The following is a 20,974-nucleotide window of genomic DNA, read 5'->3' as shown; positions in this document are numbered from 1 at the left end:
TGGACGGACGGATGGATGGAGGGATGGATGGATTAATGGATGGATGGATGGATGGATGGATTAATGGACAGACGGATGGATGGATGGATTAATGGATGGATGGATTCATGGATTGGTGGATGGATGGATTAATGGACAGACGGATGGATGGATGGAACAATGGATGGAATGATGGATGGATGGATGGATGGATAGATGGATCGATGGAGGGATGGATGGATGTATTAATGGATGGATGGATGGATGCATGGACGGATGGAGGGATGGATGGATGGATGGATGGATGGATGGATGGATGGATGGATGGATTAATGGATGCATGGATGGATGCATGGATGGATGGATGGATGGATGGATGGACGGATGGATGCATGGATCTCCTCCCCGCTGCCTCCGGCCCAGCCCCGCCATGCCGCAAGCGACCTTTACAGAATCCACATTGTATGCGCTGTGCATTTCCAGCCACACACACAGTGTGTACAATGCAGGTGCTATAAAGTCAGGAATCTCCCCAGCAGCTGGAAAACGGGAAAGAGCCGCTGGCCACTCCACCCCTCGGGGGCTTTTCCCGTGTCCGTGCCTCCCAGCATTTGGAAAAACGAGTTGCATGCATGCGGAGTGAGGCAGCAACTGCTGGAAGGGAGTTTAGGAATAAAGACCTTGTGTAGGTGTGGGAATTCGAGTCTCAATTCCCTGGGATTTAAAAGCCGCTCTGAGGAACAATGCCTGTGTTTTATGAGTCCCTGCGCGTCCCGTTTCCCTGATATAAAATGGGAATAATAATTATAATACTTTTAAGGCCTCTGGTCCTGCTTGGTACAAATTTTTCCGGGAAGGATGATTCCTGCTTAGATAAACACGCAGGGCTCCCCATCATGGATTTTTGGAGCACCTCCCACCATCCTTTTTATCTTTTCCAGGTGTCCCTGCAATCCCCAATTTGCTGAAACCCAGGGCAGCCCAGCCGCATGTGTGGGAATTAACGTGGTGTGAAGGAAAAATGCCAATGGAACCAGCTTGGGTTTCCTGGCTATTGGTCATGGTTCCTAAACTTCCTTCAGAAAACAGCTGCAGGGAGCTGGGAGTCTCCCGAGGGATTTATTGTTGCCCATAATGTCATTATTTATTTATTTTGGGTGAGTGCTGGCACGGGATGAGTTCCCTTCCGTCAGCAGGGTCTCCCTTGGAAGAAGGGAATTGAGGGCTTTGATGGAGCTTGTGCCAGTGAGGATGTGGATTGAAAACACCGGACAGAAATCCATGGAGCTAACATCAAAGAATTGCTCTTTGTCCTGCTTTTCCCAGAAATAAGATGCTGTAGGGTGATTTTTCGCTCCCTGTTTCCACCTTGGAGATTTCCAGGCAGGACAAATCCAGCACCGATTATTGCCAGGATATCCCAGTTTTGGGGGCAAACTTGTCTTTTCTGTGAATAGTTATCCATCCCTGACTCCCTGTCACTCACTGCTGCGGTGTGGGCAGCATCCAGTGCCCACTGCAGGGAACTGGAATTTTTCCACTGTCTCCAGTGGCTCCTGGATTGGTTTGCCCTTTCCAGTGCCCAAAAATTATCCAAACAATCCGCCTGTGCGGGTGCCTGTGTGGACATTATCATCCCAATCCAAACAAAGCGATCCCAACTGCCACCGGAGGGATCCTGTGTTCTCATTCCAGAGGAATTTCCATGGAGCAGCCTCAGGCTCCTGGAAGCCCAGGGATGCTGGCTGTTGTGACAGGTGTGACTCCAGCCCTGTGGTCGCTCCGATAAAATGATTATTCCCTGGCAGCACTCGGGTGAATTAACGAGAGCAATCCCTGCCTGTCCCGCTGTTTTCCTTTGGTTTTGCTTGTTAAACACATGGCATTATTTTCCAGCTGCTTCCCTCTCTTCCCGAATTCCCTCCAGGGAATTGCTTCTTTAAGTCTGCTCTGAGCAGCTTAATGTCATTTTTTTGAGAGGCGATTTTTGCAGAGCTTGAAGGTTTGGAAGAAGATGAGTTTATTTCTCTTTCTTTAATTTAATTTCTTTGGGGTTTGGTTCATTCGCTTTAGCAGAGAGGTGCCATCCAAAGCCCTCTCTGTCCCTCAGCAGCTGAGATAAGAAATGCCAAATCCCCAAAATAGACTCCCAAAATTATCTGGGTTACGAGGGACCTTAAATCCCATCTCATTCCACCTCCTGCCAAAGGGCAGGGACAACTTCCACTATCCCAGGTTGCTCCAAGCCCCGTCAACTATCTCTTAATTTATTGATTTTCCCAAAATTTTTCCAGCTGTGCAGGACGAGGCTTTTCCTGAGAGATGGATTCCCACTTTGGGATATTTCTGTATTTACACTTCCCATCTTTATCATCCATCAGCACCAGCAGTTTCTGACCTGTGGAGCAGCTGAACAGGAGGCTTGGAAGGAACTTCTTCCTCATATCCCATTTGGGAAGGAGAAAGGCTGGAAAGAGCCCTGTCCTGGAGTATTGAATCCCAAAAATCTGCAGTCCTTCCTAAACTCAGTTCTGTGTTCCCTGCCTTGCTCCGAGCTCCACTGTTAGAGAGAGCCACCAGCTTTTTTCCATAAAAATCACATCCTGGAATGGGGAATGGGGTGGTGCCCACATGAACCTTGTCCTAAAATGCAGTCAGGATGTGGCCAGGTGGATTTGGGGTCTGGAATCTGGGAAGTGGTGCTGGGCCAGGTAACCACAGGCCCCCTGGATGGGTTTTCCTGCTGTAATTCCTGTTTAAACCCACACCCCATTATCCTTCCTTACATCCTCAAGGATCATCGGAAACATTCCCTGTTCTCCTCCCAACCCCCAGACTCCGAGACAACCATGGGCAGTTGTTTTATTGTCCCAGCACCTCGTAACTCCCGGGAAGCCAAAATTAAAGCCAGGAGTGAACAGAAATCCCATTCTCCTCCGAAATGTGCGTGCCCGCAATGTCTTCTCCTAATGAGCCCCTTCCCTGCGCCCACATCCCGCCCCTTTCTCATTACTCAGGGAAAAGATGCCCAAGTTGAAAGAAAAGGAAAATAAAAAAGCCTTCCCCACAAATTGCAGGTTTCCAGCAGGGTTCCAAGGCTCAGGAGACCTCAAGGATTTTAAGCAGCTGAGGTTTGAGGGAGGAAATCAGAGCTCGGGGCTCTCATTGGGAGCAGATGCTCCAAACCTCCCACAGATTTCTGCCCCTCCAGCTCAGCGCTGGTTTCTCAGCAGGAGGTCCTGGGGAGTGATGGGGATAACTCCCTAAAACCGGCTGCCTCACCCCAAATTTAGCCCTCGCTTTTCCTGCCCTGGGAGGGTGGCAAGATGTGGGGGTGGTGAGGCACCGCCAGAGATTTGGGGCTGCCCCTGGATCCCTGCAAATTCCCAAGGCCGGGTTGGACGGGGCTTGGAGCAGCCTGGGACACTGGGAGGTGTCCCTGCCCCTGGCAGGGTGGGGACTGGATGGGCTTTAAGGTCCCTTCCAACCCAACGCATCCTGGGATTCCCTGGATCTTTGTGCTGCCTCTCCAAGCCTGAGCTAATCCTTCTGGAGACTCTGGAAGTGCCACAGTGTAATCACCACCATTCAGGAATGATAAAGGCTTCCCAGGATGGAAAACCTGTCCTTGCGAGCGTCCCACAATGCTCATCCTGCCTCCATGCCCTCTCCCATATTTCCGTTCATCCACAGTTTCCTTCAAGAACCACCTCCAAGAGGCTCTTCCAGGTGATCCCTGAGGAGCAGCCGTGACTTACCCCAGCCAAATAATGTGAATCCCCAAAGATATTTCTTCTCTGAGAAAAATGCCATGAAGATGAGGCTGTGGAGATAGAGCCCTTCCACCAGGATCCAGTAGTAATTGGTTGCCAGGAAGTAGAGGAAGAAGGTGACGGCCACTTTACAGCCCACCTGCAGCGACCACAGAAGGACAGAGAAGGAACACGGGGTGAAATTCTCGTGCTGCACAAACAAGGCGAGGCGGGGTGGGAAAACAAGGCTCAGGAAGGAAAAAATTTAATCAGGAAATTTCCTTGCAGGGTTTTTAAAAGGAAAATCTGTGGGAGAACAGGAGAGATGAAGAGTTGGGAAAGAACTCCTGAGCCAAAGGGGATTTTTCCAACAGCAGGTGAGTTGGGAGGAGGAGGAGAAGAGATGATGGTCTGATCCTGCTCTCTCCCAGCCCGGTGATGAGGGGCTCACACATTTCCTGGGGCAGTTGTGTTCCACCTTTTCCCTGTTTTTCATCTTTCGATGGGCTTTAAGGTTCCCTGTGTTTCATCTTTCCCTGTGTTTCATCTTTTCCCTGTGTTTCCTGCTCATGTTGGAGGCCAAAGGGCTTTGGCCAAGTTGTCCTGGTCTGGGTGTCCTGCCGAAGTCACAACACCTGGAATTATAACTCCTTCCTCAGCTCGTGGAGAGACCAAGGTGGGATGAAGTCACCCCATCCTGACATGGATGTCCAAGCCGGGATCCTCCAGGTCAGTCCTCAACAAAGACATCCCAGATGGTTCCTGCTGCCTTTGGAGCCAGGTGTTCCAAGAGCAAACAGCACCCGGAGGTTTTCCCCCTGGAAATGTCAAGGTGTTTCCAGAGCAGACCTGAGCTGCAAGGGGGGAGATCTGGGAGAGACTTCCAGGACATCCTGGTGTTAAATGGGCTCCTAAGCTGAGCTCTCGCTCCACGCTGAGCTGAAATCCTTTGGGTTTTGGAAGCCAAACCCCGACTGTGACCCAACACTCCCTTGGGACAGAGTGGGACAAAGGCACCCTTCTTCCCAATTTCTCAGCTCCAGAGTAGAGAAAGGCTGCAAAATACTGGGACTGATCCGTACAAAGACACCTCTTGTCAGTGTGGATATCCTTGGAGTCAGGGAAGGTGGATTTCCCAGGAATTCTGGGACTACCTTGGCAGTGGTACATCTTTGTGCTGCCCTTTCCTTTGATTAATACAAAGGACTGACAGAAAATTCCAATAATACCTTGGAAATAAAAAGAGAATTTTTTTTATCCTGGCACAGCTCTTATGCTAATTTTTTGTCAATCAATATACACATCTATACCTATATTTGCATATTGATAAGATATGCAGACATGGCACTCATTTTCTTTCATCGACAGAGCTAAATGGATTAATTAATGGATTAATTAAAAATCCCCATAAATTCAATAATATTTTTTATATTTATAAAAAGTCCCCATTTAGGCTTGATAATATTTTCTATATTTATTTTTTGTCTTTATTGCCTCATGCGGGGAACACGAGGCAATAATTGCAAAGTTCCCTCTTCATTCGGAAACAAAAGAAATCCAGTAATTGTCGCCTTCGTCGCTTGTTTGCCTTGCAATTCCAAAGAGTGGGAAACGCCATTAAATGCTAATATCCAAAGAATGCCATAGATTATCCTAATTATTCCTTATAATGAGCCCGGCATGAGGAGAAACTCCAAACAATGCAGTGAAACATTCTGTGTTCTTTCCAAAAAAAAAAAAAGAGTGTTGGGAGTGTGTTGAGTGAGACTCCGTAAATTAATGACACAGATCTCCGGGATGGGAAGGGAACACAATGACAAAGTTCCACTTGGGACACTCGGATGCACAGTGGGATATTCCCAAATCCTCTGATTTTTCGCAGGGTGTTGCTGGTCCCTGGTTGTAGCACAAGCTGGGAAACACTTGAGAAGACAAACAAATCCACAGGCGGGAAGTTTATCCCAGAATCCCTGAGGTTGGAAAAGACCTCCAAAACCATCAAGTCCAAGCTCTGCCCGATCCCCAGCAGAGCACTGAGTGCCACCTCCAGGAATTCCTTGGACACCTCCAGGGATGGGGACTCCAAACCCCCCTGGGCAGCTCCAAGGCCTGATCCTCCTTTCCATGGAGAAATTGCTGCTGCTGTCCACCCTGAGCCTCCCCTGGTCATTCCCTCTCCTCCTGTCCCTGTTCCCTGCGAGCAGAGCCCGACCCCCCCGGCTGCCCCCTCCTGTCAGGGACTTGTGGGGAGTGAGAAGGTGCCACACCCAGGATTCCATGGGAAATCCGTGATGGGACCTATGACAAGGAGAGCCGAGAGCTTCAGGATGCGGGAAGCATGAGGATGGGCTTCCTCCCCCCAAGCACATGGACAATGCAGATACGGCCATCAGAGATTTCCACACAGTGAAAAGCCCATGGAATTTTGGAGAAGAGTCTGAGTGACCTCCCTTCCATTTTTATTTTGGGATGTTGACTCGTCTGCCTGGGTTGGCTGGACTGACTGAACCGACCGTAAATGGAACCTGAGGTTCAGGCTGGACTTAGGAGGAATTTCTCCATGGAAAGGGCGATCAGGCCTTGGAAGGGGCTGCCCAGGGAGGCTTGGCGTCCCCAACCCTGGAGGTGTCCAAGGAATTCCTGGGTGTGACACTCGGTGCTCTGGGCTGGGGACAAGGTGGGGATCGGGCACCCACCAACCATTCCAAGGTTGGCTGACCTTGGAATTCTTTTCCAACCTCAGTGATTCTGTCCGAGGTCCCTCTCACAGACACCTCCTTTTTGCAGATGAGCCCCACCGTTTCCCATGACACCTCATCATCCCTCCATTTTCCCTTCCAAAATGTCTTTTTTCCATATGGGAGTGAGAAAAGTTGTGCATTCCCCATCCCTGGAAGTGTTGTGAGCCAAGCTGGATGCGCCTTGTGCTGGGATGGTCAGAAGTGTTTCCACAGCCAGAAATTCCGGGGAGTATCGGGGGAATGTAGATGGGAATCAAGCTGTCAGCCTTGACTGCCGTGGGAAGAGCTTTTCCTTAGCTCAGGAATTGGGCAATCCCTCTGAAACTGTGGGAATGGGAAAAGATGGGAGGGGGCTGTGAAAGGTGTGTAGGGTGGAAAACTCCCCGAAAGAGGGAAAGTGTTGAACAGAGAGGACAAAGACATGAAATCCTGGGAAAACACTGCTCTGGGAATACTCACAAACTGCGACTTATCCGCTGGAGGTGCTTCCGTGATGGATTTCAAGTCCTCCTCAGAGATCCGCTCCATCTCCTCCAGGGCTGACCCGGAGTACAGGACCGCGTCCTTCACGAAGATGCTGACGGCTCTCAGCATGAAGGACACAAACAGGTGCATGTGGATGTAGTTCCTAGTGCAGTGCAAACGTCTGGAAGAGGAGAAAAAAAAGGATTGGGAAGCTTAGTCCAACTGTTGGATGGAGTCATGGCCACCTCTGGCTCCAGAGAGCCCCAGCTGCTCCCGCCGGCACCGTGTCCCCATGGGGAGCAGAGTGAGGGTCACTGCTCCCTGTGCTCCCGGGGGGTTGGGAAATGGATTAATACCTGCTCCAGGCACTTCAGGTAATCATGGAATCATGGAATGGTTTGGGTTGGATGGGACCCTAAAGCCCATCCAGTGCCACCCCTGCCACAGGCAGTGGACACAGATCGTGGACACCTCCCACTATCCCAGGAGCTCCAAGCCCCAATGTCCAGCCTGGCCTTGGGCACTGCCAGGGATCCAGGGGCAGCCCCAGCTGCTCTGGGCACCCTGTGCCAGGGCCTCCCCACCCTTCCAGCCAGGAATTCCTTCCTAAAATCCGCTTTAACCCTGCCCTCTGGCAGTGGGAAGCCATTCCCGCTCTCCTATCCACACTCGCCCTTGGATTCCAGAGGCTCCAGAACTTTTGGCCAGTGGAAACCTCACAGAGCTTCCTGTAAACCGTTAATTTTTGTGTCCAGCCCAATTTAGGAGCAACTCCAGCAGTAACTCCGGTGTGGTGGGCTGTTCTCCCTGTTTCCTGCTGGAAACATTATCCTTTGTGGGCTCCACCCCAGCAATGGCAGCGGCGACCCCACAAATCCTGGTTGTAAAGCGCTTTAAGGTCCTTTTTGGGGGAAAAGCTGTTTTGGGGCTGGTCAGAGGTGAATGGATCAGAGACAGGAACGAGAGGTATATTTTAGGATCAGGAATCAGGATTTCGGGGAAGAAGGAATTGACCTCTTGGGATCCTCTCTGTCCTCTGGAGCTCTGTTGCCATGCCGGGATTTACGAATGGATTTACGAATGGATTTACATCCTCTTAGATCGCAATAATCTGCACTAATTAAAAGCCGTGTTTTCATCCCTTTCAGAGGATGTTATGATAACAACCCCACTTGTTCTCTGCGCTTTTAGAATCCAAATCACACCAAGTGGAACTGATGAGGTTTAAATGAAGATTGGCTTTGTTCCCCGCATTTAAAGGGAGTCAGTGAATCTCTGCATTAGCAAGGATAAAATCTGGCTTGATCCCTGCTGCTGCTCTGATCCTTGGGATAAAGATGCTCCAGCACAGGTGCTCTGGGCTGGAAATGAAGTGCTCCGAGTACGTGGATAAAGAAAAACCAGGAATTCTCCTATGTACGTGGACATGGAATATTTTAACAACCTTGCCAGTGTCCAGTGGGAAATGAAACGGAGGGGAAAGGTTGGGAGAACTGGAGTGTGCTGGAGGGACGGGGTCTGCATTCCCCTTTGGATTGGGCGTGTCATGGATTTGGGATTTGCTATCCAGGCAAACCCCCAACACCTTTTGCTGGCTGCAGAGAGCTCTGAGCACTTCCAGAGCCCAAAGACACACATTTTATTCCCAGTGTCCCATGCCCAGGGCTTGGCTCGAGCTTCCCAAATCCCTCTGCAGAAATCACAGGGCTGTTCTGGCCCCCTCAGCTCTTGTCCAGGTCCTGCTGGTTTTTTAGGAGAAGACACGAGCAGACATCGAAGGGAAGCAAATCTGGGGCTCAGGGTTTGGGGTCACCCTGCTCTATCAGGTCACCAGATAGAACATTCCCAAAGGACAAATTCCTGGATATGGGTGACACCTTTCATCCCTCCCATCCAACTCTCTCTATGCCAGCAAGAATCCCAGAATCCCAGAACGGTTTGGGCTGGAGGGAACCTTAAGGATCATCCCATTCCAACCCCAACACCTTCCACTATCCCAGGTTTCTCCAAGCCCTGTCCAACCTGGCCTTGGACACTTCCAGGGATGGAAGAGGCAACGTTGGATCTAAGGAATGGATAATGAGGGTTCAAAGTGGTGTTTAGGGGTGTAAATCCCTTGGCAGGGATGGTGGGAAGGGAGGGGACACAAACAGAGTCAGGAGGGTCATTTTTGGATCCCTGGGAGCAGCAGCAGCACGGGGAGATTGGATGAATTATCCTGGAACTTTTCCATCCCTTTCAACTGGTTTATCCTTCACGAGCATTCGGATTTAGAGTGGAATTTCCCTCAGGAAACCTTATTTATCTGCAAATCAGCCATCTAAAGCTAAGCCGGTCACCTGCAGGGACAACAGGGACAGAAAACCCTGGACAGTCTTCCAAGGGATTCCTGGAGACGCCCCTCTTCCCGTTTGCTGCAAAGAGGGCCTGGAAAGCTCCACTTGAGGGAAGCAGAAGGAATTCCAACACCCCACCCACCGTCCCCCAGGAAGTTTGCCCTAAGTGACCCTAAACACAGCCCAAATCACAGGCGCCACCGCCACTGGTGGCTTCCTGAACTGCGCCACCCCAATTTCATCCTTCCGGAAAAACCGGAGGCTTTTCCAGTGTCGCTTAGGTAAAAACAGAGCCGCCTACCTGAAGTATCCCAGGATAAGGACAGCAACTGTGAGGGATCCCAGGGAGATGGAGTATCCAACAGTATAAATCAAATAGAGGCGATCAAAGACCTCCTGCAGCAGAAACGATGGAGAAAACAGCGTCACATTGGGAACGCGGCCCTACTGCACCATCACACAACCCTGGCAGCGCACAGAGCCCAGATCCTCAGGGAATCCCGTCCTTTTGGCAGCTTGGGAAGTGGGGTGTGTGTTCCCTGAGGTGGGGAGATGGGATTTCCCCCAGGGATTCATGATGGAGTTGGGTTCATCCCCTACCTGGGAGTTTCGCGGTATTTTCATCCCAAAGGAACCCAAAAGCGCTTTACAAGCCCTCAGCCCAGCCCAAGGATCACTTGGGAATTTTTGCCTGGACGAAATGCCTGCTGAGCTGGGAATTTTGCAAGGGATTCATGATGGAGTTGGGTTCATCCCATACCTGGGAGTTTCACAGTATTGTCATCCCAAAGGAACCCAAAAGCGCTTTACAAACTCTTGGCCCAATCACTTGGGAATTTTTACCAGGACAAAATGCCTGCTGAGCTGGGAATTTTGCTGGAATTGTACAATTTAGCCATTGCTGGATAACTGATGTCCAGCCTGGGGGAGTGCAACTCATCCCAGAAAACATGGGAAGGAAATGCTTTGGCTATGGGATATGAGGAAAAAATCACCTGCATTTATTTTTCCCTTTTTTTAATCCAAATCAGCCTCTGCCTGTGGTTATCCAATCCAGACACGACCTGAGCTTGCCAAAATCCCATTGGAAAAGCTCCTGTAACAGGAGAATTCCTAATAATTAATCCTTCGGGAGGCTTTAGGTTGCTATTTTCTAAAGTTGGCCTTGAAACCCTGAGGTTTCCATTAAATATCGGGATATTTTCCTTAATCCCGCCGGGACACGCAGCTGAACTCAGGGATTCCTGGAAAGGGTTAAAATGCCTGCCCCTCATCCCAGCCTGTCCTGCCTTTCCCAGCCTGAAATTAGAAACAAATCCCAAAAAACCCAACCAATCCAGCATCTTTCTCCTCATTCCCTCCTCTCCCTCGCCCCGCCCATGGGGCTGCAATAACATCGGGAATGCTGGGCTCTGAATGACAGCTCTGATTGGGATTTGAGGCTTGGAACGCTGGCCTGGAATGCCAAACCTCAGCCCTATTACATCAGAATCCGCAGATTTGGGAATGTTTCTCTGCGGTTTGCACTGGAGGAGCGAAGCCCTTGCCAACATTAATTTACCGAGTGTGTCTGTGCGTATTTATGTGATATTTTTATAGATTTTTATAGATCTGTCTGTGGAGGCAGCGGGCCCCGAAAAGCCAAGAAGAGGAGATTTCAAAGCTTCCAGGGAAAAACAGCCTGGCGTGACTTTCCTGCTGCCAAGCTGGAATCCTCTTGGAGCTGGAGAGCGTTTGCTTCCATAGTAAAAAATAAAATATCATCGTAATAATAATAATGATAATAATAAATCTCGCTCCAAGGTTGGAATTCTCAGTAATCCAGAAGTTTGAGGCCTTAACAAAACATCCCTGAGCCCCATTCAGAAATTTCACCGGGAAGGTCCACATTCCCATGGGACAACACCACTGTTGTGGCGGGAATGGCCTCAGGAAGAGCCTCTGGATTGGCTGGCAGGAGGCTTTGGAAGGTTGATTGCTCTGATTGACCACAGGGCCTCTCTTTGAATGGAGGTCAAGCCCCAAGTGCCAAGACACAGAAAGCCTCTCCTGGTGTCCTCCTTGGAGAAGGAGGTGCCCCAAATCCTACCCGGAGTCTCTCTGGGAAGCTGTTGGGAAAGGTGATTTCTTGGATGGGGTGCTCAGATCCTTAGGGAAAGCCTTTGGAGCAAAAAATTGCTGTTCTCCACTTCTACTTCTCCCTCACCTGGAGCTCAGGACTGGTAATTCCCAAGAGGTTTTCCTCCCTGGATTTACCCAGGAGGGGAAAAAAGTCTCCAAAGGAATTCCAGGTCTCCCGAGGGAGGTCCCAGCTCCATGAAAACCACAATGAAGAATGAGGAAAGGTCCCCCAGGCAGGAAAATACTGAGTCATCTGCCAGCTGCAACAACCCTCTCCATGGTCTGAGGAGCATCCTTAGGGAGCTGAGGTGGACGGGAAGTTAAATAATTCCCAGAAAACCACAAAGGTCATGATGGCCAAGCCATGGACACAACCTGGAGCTCCATCACTCCAGGAAATTCCCACCTGAAGTCTCCTGGAAGTCCACCCTGAGGACGGACTGACCAACCCTGGTCATCCATTGCTGGAAGAGGCCAAACCTGGCCTTGCCATGAGATCCTGGTTTATACAGTGTGATAATTAAACTGACGTATTTTAATTTGATTTAATTATCATTTAATCCAAGTGTCCAAGGCTTTGAGCCACCTGGGCTGGTGGGAGGTGTCCCCTCCCATGGCACAGAGCTGGAACTGGAGGGACTTTAAGGTCTCTTCCAACCCCAACCAGTTCAGGATTCCATGATTCCATGAATTTGATTCCTGCAGGAACCCTCCACTCTTTCAACTGTTGCCACGCGTGCAAAAGGAAAAGGAAAACCAGACAGAGCAGGAGTTTTCTGGTGGCAAATCCCATCCTGAGTTCCATGGAGCTGTTCCCTGTATCCAAAGTTTTCCTTTCCTCCTTTTTATTCCGCTTTAGCAAGACACCAGCAACACTCGGGTTGTGAAGCTGGGAGGGATCCCGTGGTTTTTTGAGGAATGGGAAGGTTGGGACCAGCAGCACAGGAGGCTGGAAGGACCAATAAGGATTTTCCAGCTGGAATTTCTGCAAAGTTTCTCCAAGCTGCTGATTCAGATGTTGTTAAGGGCACGCTTGGAATCAGGGGTTTGCTGCTTTGAGTGATAAACAAAGCTGGAAAATCTCTGTCCTTGCTTTCCTCGTCTGTTTTTCTTTAGAGGAAAAGGGGACGAAATAAAAAGTTTAATGGGATAAAAGGAAACGCTAAATGGGATATTCACAAAATGGGATATTCGTAAAATGAGATATTCACCAAAGGCACGGAACAGGCACTGATTTCCAAAGCCTCAGGGAAACCCCTGAGTGTTGATGAGTTTTTCCTGCGGGGTTCGGTTCCCTTCATCCATAGAGATTCCAGGCTCTTAGATCCTCACGTGCTGGAGAGTGACTGGGATCAGCTCTCCCAAAAGACCCCCCAATTTAGCCTCAGACACCCCCATTTACTCCCAGACACCCCCATTTAGACATGCATGTCCATAAAAATCAGCTTTAAGTTCCCTTCCAACCCAAACCATTCCAGGATTCTCGGATTCTATTTCCAGGAGCGCACCAGACCAAATCCATAGGCGTGGAATGAGGATGGCACCTCGGGGTTGATTGAAATTACGAACAAAACATCTCTCGGATCGTTTTTTTATTCCTCTGCAGACTTTAAAACCTCTGCCCGTGTCCTGCTGCAAATGCCTGACACTTTGCTGGCATTCCTTGGTGGAATTCGGGACAAAACAATCCAAACCCGTTCCTGTGCCGTCACTTTGAGGCTCCACAAAGTTGTTTGCTTTTCCCAGGACCCCAGAGAGCTCCAGGATTGCTGCTTGGAACAATGGAGTTCAGATAAAGCAGCCCTGCAACACGCTGGGCCCTTCCCATTGTGTTCGGAAGGGGACGGATTCTCCAGGCCTCTCCGAATTCCCGGGAAGCCGTAAAATCCCCACGCTACAAACAAGCAGGAGCAGATGAAGACAGGATTGAGGTTGGATCTTAGGATGGCCCATCCTGCTGGTGGGTCCCAAGCTGAGCCAACCTCCCAAGTTGCTGGCTCCGACTCCCCTTTCCCAGGATTTCAGGAGATGGAGATCCCATTCACCCTTCAGCTCATCCTTGGAAACGGGATGGGTTTGACCTGCTTTAAAAATAGCCGTGTTTGGCATCCCTCTGGTTTTGGGGGAGATGGGAATGAGGGAGATTCCTGGGGTTTGACCCAAACATGCCATTGCTGCTGCCAGTGTTGGAAAAGGTGACCGGAAAAAGGATCCTGCTGCTATTGGCTGGATGTGTGGAAGAGAAGGGATCCACTGTCAGTGGTTCCATGGGATTTGAGGAGAAACAGCCTAAAAAGCTGCCAGAGGTTCATCACTTGTCATTTGTGCCTCATTTTATCCAAAGATTGAGGAGCTCCAGGAACACAGGTCACCCTCACTCCTGGTTTTAAGGGAATTTAAGGAACAAAGGAGAACGGCCAGGCCTAAAGTCCTTTTAATTCTGCTCCCTGTCTCCTCCATGGCCAGGAAGGGATGCTGAGGGAAGAGGGTGGGAACAGAACAAATCCACAATAAATATGATGTGGAGCTGCTGGAGAGAGTCCAGAGGAGGCCTCGGAGCTGCTCCCAGGGCTGGAGCCCCTCTGCTCTGGAGCGAGGCTGGGAGAGCTGGGAATGTTCCCCTGGAGAAGGGAAGGACACAGGGAGAGCTCCGAGCCCCTTGCAGGGCCTAAAGGGGCTCCAGGAGAGCTGCAGAGGGACTGGGGACAAGGCCTGGAGGGACAGGACACAGGGAATGGCTTTGAGCTGAAAGAAGTAGATTTAGATGAGATATTGGGAAGGAATTGCTGGCTGGGAGGGTGGGGAGGGGCTGGGCTGGAATTGCCAGAGCAGCTGGGGCTGCCCCTGGATCCCTGGAAGAGTCCAAGACCAGGTTGGATGGGCCTTGGAGCAGCCTGGGATGGTGGGAGGTGTCCCCATGCCATGAGGGACACGATCACCCCGGGCCACCCCTGCCACGGGCAGGGACACCTCCCACTATCCCAGGCTGCTCCAAATCCCATCCAGCCTGGCCTTGGACACTTCCAGCCGATTGTTCACTCCTGTTTGACGTTATCTGGAAAGAATTTGAGGAAACACTTCCCTGGATCGCCTCATCCTACCTGGCTAAGGGAGGAATCAGTCTCCAGGGCTGTCCATTCCCATCCTCCAGTGGCGATTTTCCCTGAGGAAGCCGCCCAGGAGCCGTCCCTCCCCGGGCAGTTACGAGCTGTTAATTCTCCGGCCTCTGATGGCTTTAACACACTTTGCTCTTTGCAGAGAGCCCTTTCCGAGCTGCTCTGTGTGAAACAATCCCCATTTATTCGGGGCAGGACACCAACTTGCTCTGGGGCCCTCTGTTCGCCGCTTTGGCCTATCTTAAAATTATCCCAGCGTGGCTGAAATGGGAAAAGTCCCCACCTAAACAAACAGCCCTGGACAGAGCTGTGTGCAGCACGTGGTGTTTATTTAGGCGTGGATCTCTCCGGCTATCTATAGGTACAGGCCTATTTCCAGAGATAGCCAGCAAATCCATGTATTTATAGCCACAGACAGTTGGGTTTTCTTTTTTCTAAAAGCCCGGTTTCTTAAAATTCCCTCTGGTTCCATCTGCTCGGAGGCAGCCACGAGCCCCTGGCAAAGCGTTGGGTAAATGCAGCTGTTGGTGGTGACGCAGAGATGCTGCTCCCCAGGGAGGGAAATAATAATAGAAAACAATCTCTCGCTCAAGACAACGGCTCTATGTGGCCAAATTCCCCCGTTCTGACATCTCTGGACATGTTTACTCCATGAAAAAAAAAAGAAATCAAAGGAAGGTTTATTAATCCCAGGGCTGCAGGGCCCCTCTGAAGTGTGACAAGAGGCCTCCCGTGCTCTCTGTGAGTAAAGTCATCACCACACTGAGGGAAAAAGGGCATTTTTCCCTTCCTCTTTTGTTTCCAGAGTGGTTTTCAGACCCCGAGGCCCAAGAGACCTGCAGTGGATGCACTTTATTTGTCACCAGAATTCAGCCACCTCTGTGACAAAATCAGGGGACCCCGTGACAATCACAGGATCACTGAGGTGAGGGCAGGCCTGGGCTGAGGAAGAGACCTCTTGTAAATACAAGGCTAATAATAATAATAATATTGATATAAAGATTATTAAATAGATGTTCTTGAAAATCTACTCCATGAAAAAACAAAATCAAAGGAAGGTTTATTAATCCCAGGACTGCAGGGCCCCTCTGAAGTGTGACAAGAGGCCTCCCGTGCTCTCTGTGAGTAAAGTCATCACCACACTGAGGGAAAAAGGGCATTTTTCCCTTCCTCTTTTATTTCCAGAGTGGTTTTCAGACCCCGAGGCCCAAGAGACCTGCAGTGGATGCACAGAGAGTGCTTCATTTGTCACAAAAATCCAGCCACCTCTGTGACAAACTCAGGGACCCCGTGACAATCACAGGATCACTGAGGTGAGGGCAGGCCTGATGAAGAGACCTCTTGCAAACATAAAGTTAAGAATTATAATAAAAATTAATAAATAGATGTCATTAAAAAGCATTTGTTGATCAAGATACGATTTCAAAGCGGGCAGAAGCATTCATTTTTCCTGTGTTCTTTGCACTGGGTGAACACCACTTCAGCAAGACCAGCCTGGTAATTCTACCTGAACAATGGTGGTGATTTAATTTGTCTTAATATTAAATATTATTCCATTCACCCTTGTAGCTACAACAGCAAGTTCCTGGCTAAAGATGCATCAGCCTTGGGGGCGCAGGATAAGGGGGATGGGTTATTAAAACAGCTCATTAAGGGAGAGCTCATGAGGAGCAGTAATTTTCCAAGAGGTTGATGCTAAAACTGAGGTGACACCTCCTGTAAATCTCTGTTGGGAAGTTCAGCCCCACTCAGGGGACACAGACAAAGTCAGGCACATCAACCCCACCACAGGAAATTCTGCTTTCAGCCTCTTTTTGTCACCCTGGAGGTGGAAATTCTCAATTTCTTCCTTGTGGTGGAAAAAAATGGGCAACTCTGTTCTTTTTTGTGCCCTTCCTCTACCAGTTCACCCTGAAAAATCCTAACTGTGGGAGGTGAAAAAGAAAGGATGTCCTTTCCCTAGGGGAAATCTTGCATTGGGGGACATCAGCTGGACAATTCCCACCCCAGGACACGGCTGAGGGTGGTGGGACAGAGGAGACAGTTTCAGAGAAGTCAAAAGTTTGTGCATTGATCAAGATGCTCGACAACTCCAACACCTGCTCCAGGACCTTCCCAGAAAACTCTGGGGCTGAAAGAGTTCTTTCCACTCTGAACTGGGGAAAGTCCCACCAGACTGGTTCGGGAAGGGAACATCCTCCAGCCCTTTGCTGGAGTGGCTGGAGCAGCACCCCGTTCACTCAACCTTCTGTTCCTCGTCCACGTGAGAGGAAACACTCAGATCCTCAAAGAACTCATTCCCTCCTTTCCCTCATTTCCTTATTTTCCTAAACCACTTCATTCAAGAGTTGCTTCACTCCAGAGGAGAAAACAGCAACCAAAAATAATAATAATAGAAAAAAAAAAATTTAAAAAAAACCTCCCCTACCCTGTGGTTAGGTTTAAAATTAAGAACATTGTCCCGAAGGGCCTCTGGATCATCCTCACGGAAGCCGTGGTTAGATCCTTATCTCCAGCTGCCTGGGATCATCCTGCCTGCAGCTGATCAGTCCCTAATGCCATGCCCGTATCCAAGGGGACTCTTCCAAGAACCACTGAAAACCAGAGGGTTTGGGTGAATTCTTTGGGAATTACAGGCGCGTGTGGGTGGGAACGTCATTCCCTGTGGGACAAGGAGGTCACATCCTCCCAGGTGACACCAGGGACAGCTTTGCTGTCACCTTAGCACGGAATTCCTTCCAGGAGACTCCCAGCATTCCACAGCCCCAGGCTGGCTCACAGGGAGGAGGGAAATTTCTGCCAGCTGCTGTTTTGCCACTTTCCTGAACTTTTGTGAAAATATGGCTCGTGGATACTGTTTTTTCTGGGAGCACACCAGAGCCTCTCCATGTGCTTTGGATCCCTTTTCCAACTTCGGACTGGTGTCACTGTTTCCAAAATGTGTCTACACCAGAATTAATTCAAGATCATGGAATCCCACTCTGGTTGGGGTAGGAAGGGACCTTGAGGATCATCCCATTCCCACCCCCTGGATGGGCAGGGACACCTCCCACTGTCCCAGGCTGCTCCCAGCCCCAGTGTCCAGCCTGGCCTTGGGCACTGCCAGGGATCCAGGGGCAGCCACAGCTGCTCTGGCAATTCCAGCCCAGCCCCTCCCCACCCTCCCAGCCAGCAATTCCCAATTCCCAATCTCCCATCCAGCCCTGCCCTCTGGCACTGGGAAGCCATTCCCTGGCTCCTGTCCCTCCAGGCCTTGTCCCCAGTCCCTCTGCAGCTCTCCTGGAGCCCCTTTAGGCCCTGCAAGGGGCTCGGAGCTCTCCCTGGAACCTTCTCCTCTCCAGTCTGGAAACTGCCAGCTCTCCCAACCAGTTGCTCCTGGTTTGATTCCACAAGGGTTTGGACATCCCCTCCCACAGACAACCACACAAACATTGGAATTTTTGATAACAACCTGGCAGCGAAAGGATTTCCTGCTGTGGCAGAGGGAGCCTCAATGCCAAGGAACAACCTCCTACCACTTCTGAGCGTCCCCCAGACCGCTCCCATTTTCCCCAAGATCTCTTCGGGAATGGGATCATGGCAGCTGCAGGAAACTTTTCTGCCTTTGAGGACAATTTTCCAATCAACTCATTGCCCATCAAAGCACGATGTGGCTTTGGCAAGCTCAGGAAGAGTTTCCAAGAGGAGGAAGATGAGCTGGAGCTCATCTGGGGTTTTAAATGGGGTTAGCTGGGGATGAGGCCAGAAATTCCTGCTCCGTGCAGGAATGGGAATGCCTACCCTTTCCCTCGTCTCGTTGGTGAGGAACTTGGCGCATTCGCTGTAGTTGGCCCAGGTGCGGTTGTTGCCCGGGACCAGCTCCCAGCTCCCGTTCAGGTCACACCGGCGATAAGCGTGGCCTACGGAGAGAAAGGAGACACGGAATCAGCAGGGAAATGGGAGGAAATTCATCCCAGAGTGGATCCCTGGGGCCTCCTGCCTGCTTGGAAGCTCAGCTGCAAAAACCAGCTTCCATCCCCATATCAATCGATCAATTTTATCTGTTTTTTAGCTGAGAAACACCATGGAGCCTTTAATAAGTTGATCTTGGGGTTTTGGGCTTTCTTAGGGTTTAAGTTCAGATGTTGGGTCTGCAAATCAAGGAGAGAAGCCTTGGTTTTCAGAATTATCAGAATTATTCAGAATTATTCAGAATTGTTTTCAGAATTATCCTCAGAATTCCTTGCATCTCTCCCTATGGAAAAAAAAGAGAAAAGAAGGGTGGTTTATATAATTTTGCTCTTCGTTTCCAGGCTCAGGGGATTTCCAGGGGTATTTTTTTTACCCGTGCCCTCCTCATGGAGATTGGAGAAGGAAGGGAGAGCCAGGCTTCATCCTTGGATTTGGCTGGTAGAGGAGAATATCCCTGTTCAGATATCCGTGTGGGAATTGTGGCATCAGGTGTGCGTTAAAAGCCCCTCACAGAAAGCAGGGATTAATCCCATGGGTCCTGGGACTAGAGGGAGAGCTGATAGGGAGTGTGAGGAAACATGGAGAGGGATTTTTACTCTGGGCTGGAGGGACAGGAGCCAGGGAATGGCTTCCCAGTGCCAGAGGGCAGGGCTGGATGGGAGATTGGGAATTGGGAATTGCTGGCTGGGAGGGTGGGGAGGGGCTGGGCTGGAATTGCCAGAGCAGCTGGGGCTGCCCCTGGATCCCTGGCAGTGCCCAAGGCCAGGCTGGACATTGGGGCTGGGAGCAGCCTGGGACAGTGGGAGGTGTCCCTGCCCATCCAGGGGTGGGAATGGGATGAGTTTTAAGGTCCTGGGAGGTGTCCCTGCCCCTGGCAGGGGTGGGAATGGGATGAGTTTTAAGGTCTCTTTCCAACCCAACCTATTCCAGGATTCTCTGATTCCATCATCTAAGGGTCTCCATCGGGCTCCCACACTCCCTGATTTACCCAGTGGATATCAGTGAAGTGAGGAATCCAAGCCATGTTGGAATATTGAGGAAAAAAAGGGATGGATTGCACTAAGGGAGGTTTACGTTGGATATTGGGAAAATTCCTTCCTGGAAAGGGCTGTCCAGCCCTGGCACAGCTGCCCAGGGCAGGGGTGGAGCCCCCGTTCCTGGAGGGATTTACCAACCCGATGTGGGGGACATGGTCAGGGGTGGCCTTGGCAGTGCTGGGGGGTCAATGGACTGATCTTGGAGGGCTTTTCCACCCTACATAATTCCAGGATTCTCTGACTCCTTGTTCCTCCTGGCCTTTGAGGTGAAGAACGAGAGGTCACCAGCCAGGAGTGAATCCCAGTTCCCAGTCCCTTATGGAATAGTCAGGACAGACTGTGAGCGGCCAGGATGCCCGGGAATGTCCTTCCTTGCTTTCTGAAAGCCCCAGCAGTGCTCTGCTCCAAGCAGAGAGTCTGAATTCCCTCCTTTTTCCCTCCTTGGGTGCTTGGAACATTCACTGAGGGGCCGAGTGTGCTCCGATCGATCGCTTCTAAAAACACCCTCAGACTTCCCGGCATCGCCAGCGAGCCAAGAAATGCGGAGCTTGAGGGAAAGGGAGATAAGGAGGAATTCCCACATTCTGCTCCCAGACTCCCACCAGGGCTCTGCACACAGAATTAACGGAGCCCTGAGGTGGAGAATTAAAACTGGAAGAATATTTTGGGGTTCTATTGCTACACAGAGCTTATGGGATCCAATCAATCCAGATTTGGAAATCTCTGGGACTCACAACCTGTTGTAAGCAGGTAGCTGGTGCTTAGAACGTCCCAGTCTGTGTGGGAAATTCGTGATTCTGTGCGGGAAATGTGTCGTTATTTCAGCTCAAACGGAGCTTTTCTTCCATTAGCAATAAACGACGGCCGCTCCTTCCCTTCCTCTTCCCTGGTTTTACTCCTGCTCGGAAGGGAGGCACCGTGTGAGAAGAAAGGGAATTTTGGATTTCCTGGCTGTCGGGAATGTCCTGCGCCGGCCCTGGGGACCACACCCACCTTTGTGGTTGAAGTCGTAGATGTATTCGGGGCATGGCATGGCCACCACCTTGCCGGGCACGCCCTCGGGCCAGCACACGATGCCATCCCACTCCGGAAGGCAGAAGCCATCTGTGGGAGAGAACAGGGACAAAGAGGAGTCACTGCAGCTGCAGAGGTGACACCGAGGTCCCCCTGTTTGGAGAGGGCCCTCCGTGAAGAAGCCAACGCTGGCATTCCATTGGAGAAAGAAGTCCTGGGAATCATTGCCAATTCCTTCTTAGTGTTTGGCTCCAGAAGGTGCAAATTATCCCCAGTTTTGTTCCACAAGAACAAACTGTGTCCGGCTCTGGGTCCAACAGCACCAGGACCTGGAGCTGCTGGAGAGAGCCCAGAGGAATCCATGGAGCTGCTCCAGGGCTGGAGCCCCTCTGCTCTGGAGCCAGGCTGGGACAGCTGGGAATGTTCCCCTGGAGAAGGGAAGGACACAGGGAGAGCTCCGAG

At 50.6% G+C, this 20,974-nt stretch overlaps 1 protein-coding gene across 1 annotated transcript in view; it reads right to left on the bottom strand.

Moving 5' to 3' along the window:
- The window catches only part of PTH1R (parathyroid hormone 1 receptor), a 76,483-nt gene that overhangs the window by 12,557 nt on the left and 42,952 nt on the right, over positions 1 to 20,974 (bottom strand). Inside the window, exons 3-7 of the mRNA XM_008643094.2 lie at positions 20,492 to 20,602; positions 18,291 to 18,409; positions 9,575 to 9,669; positions 6,932 to 7,118; positions 3,738 to 3,891 (exon numbers count right to left, since the gene is read on the bottom strand). Of these exons, the coding sequence (XP_008641316.1) occupies positions 3,738 to 3,891; positions 6,932 to 7,118; positions 9,575 to 9,669; positions 18,291 to 18,409; positions 20,492 to 20,602 (666 nt within the window). The remainder of the gene's footprint in view (positions 1 to 3,737; positions 3,892 to 6,931; positions 7,119 to 9,574; positions 9,670 to 18,290; positions 18,410 to 20,491; positions 20,603 to 20,974) is intronic.

This window comes from Corvus brachyrhynchos, unplaced genomic scaffold (assembly GCF_000691975.1).
Source record: "Corvus brachyrhynchos isolate BGI_N302 unplaced genomic scaffold, ASM69197v1 scaffold18, whole genome shotgun sequence".
NCBI classification, from domain to species: Eukaryota; Metazoa; Chordata; class Aves; order Passeriformes; family Corvidae; genus Corvus; species Corvus brachyrhynchos.
This window is presented reverse-complemented; position numbering and strand designations above follow the sequence as displayed.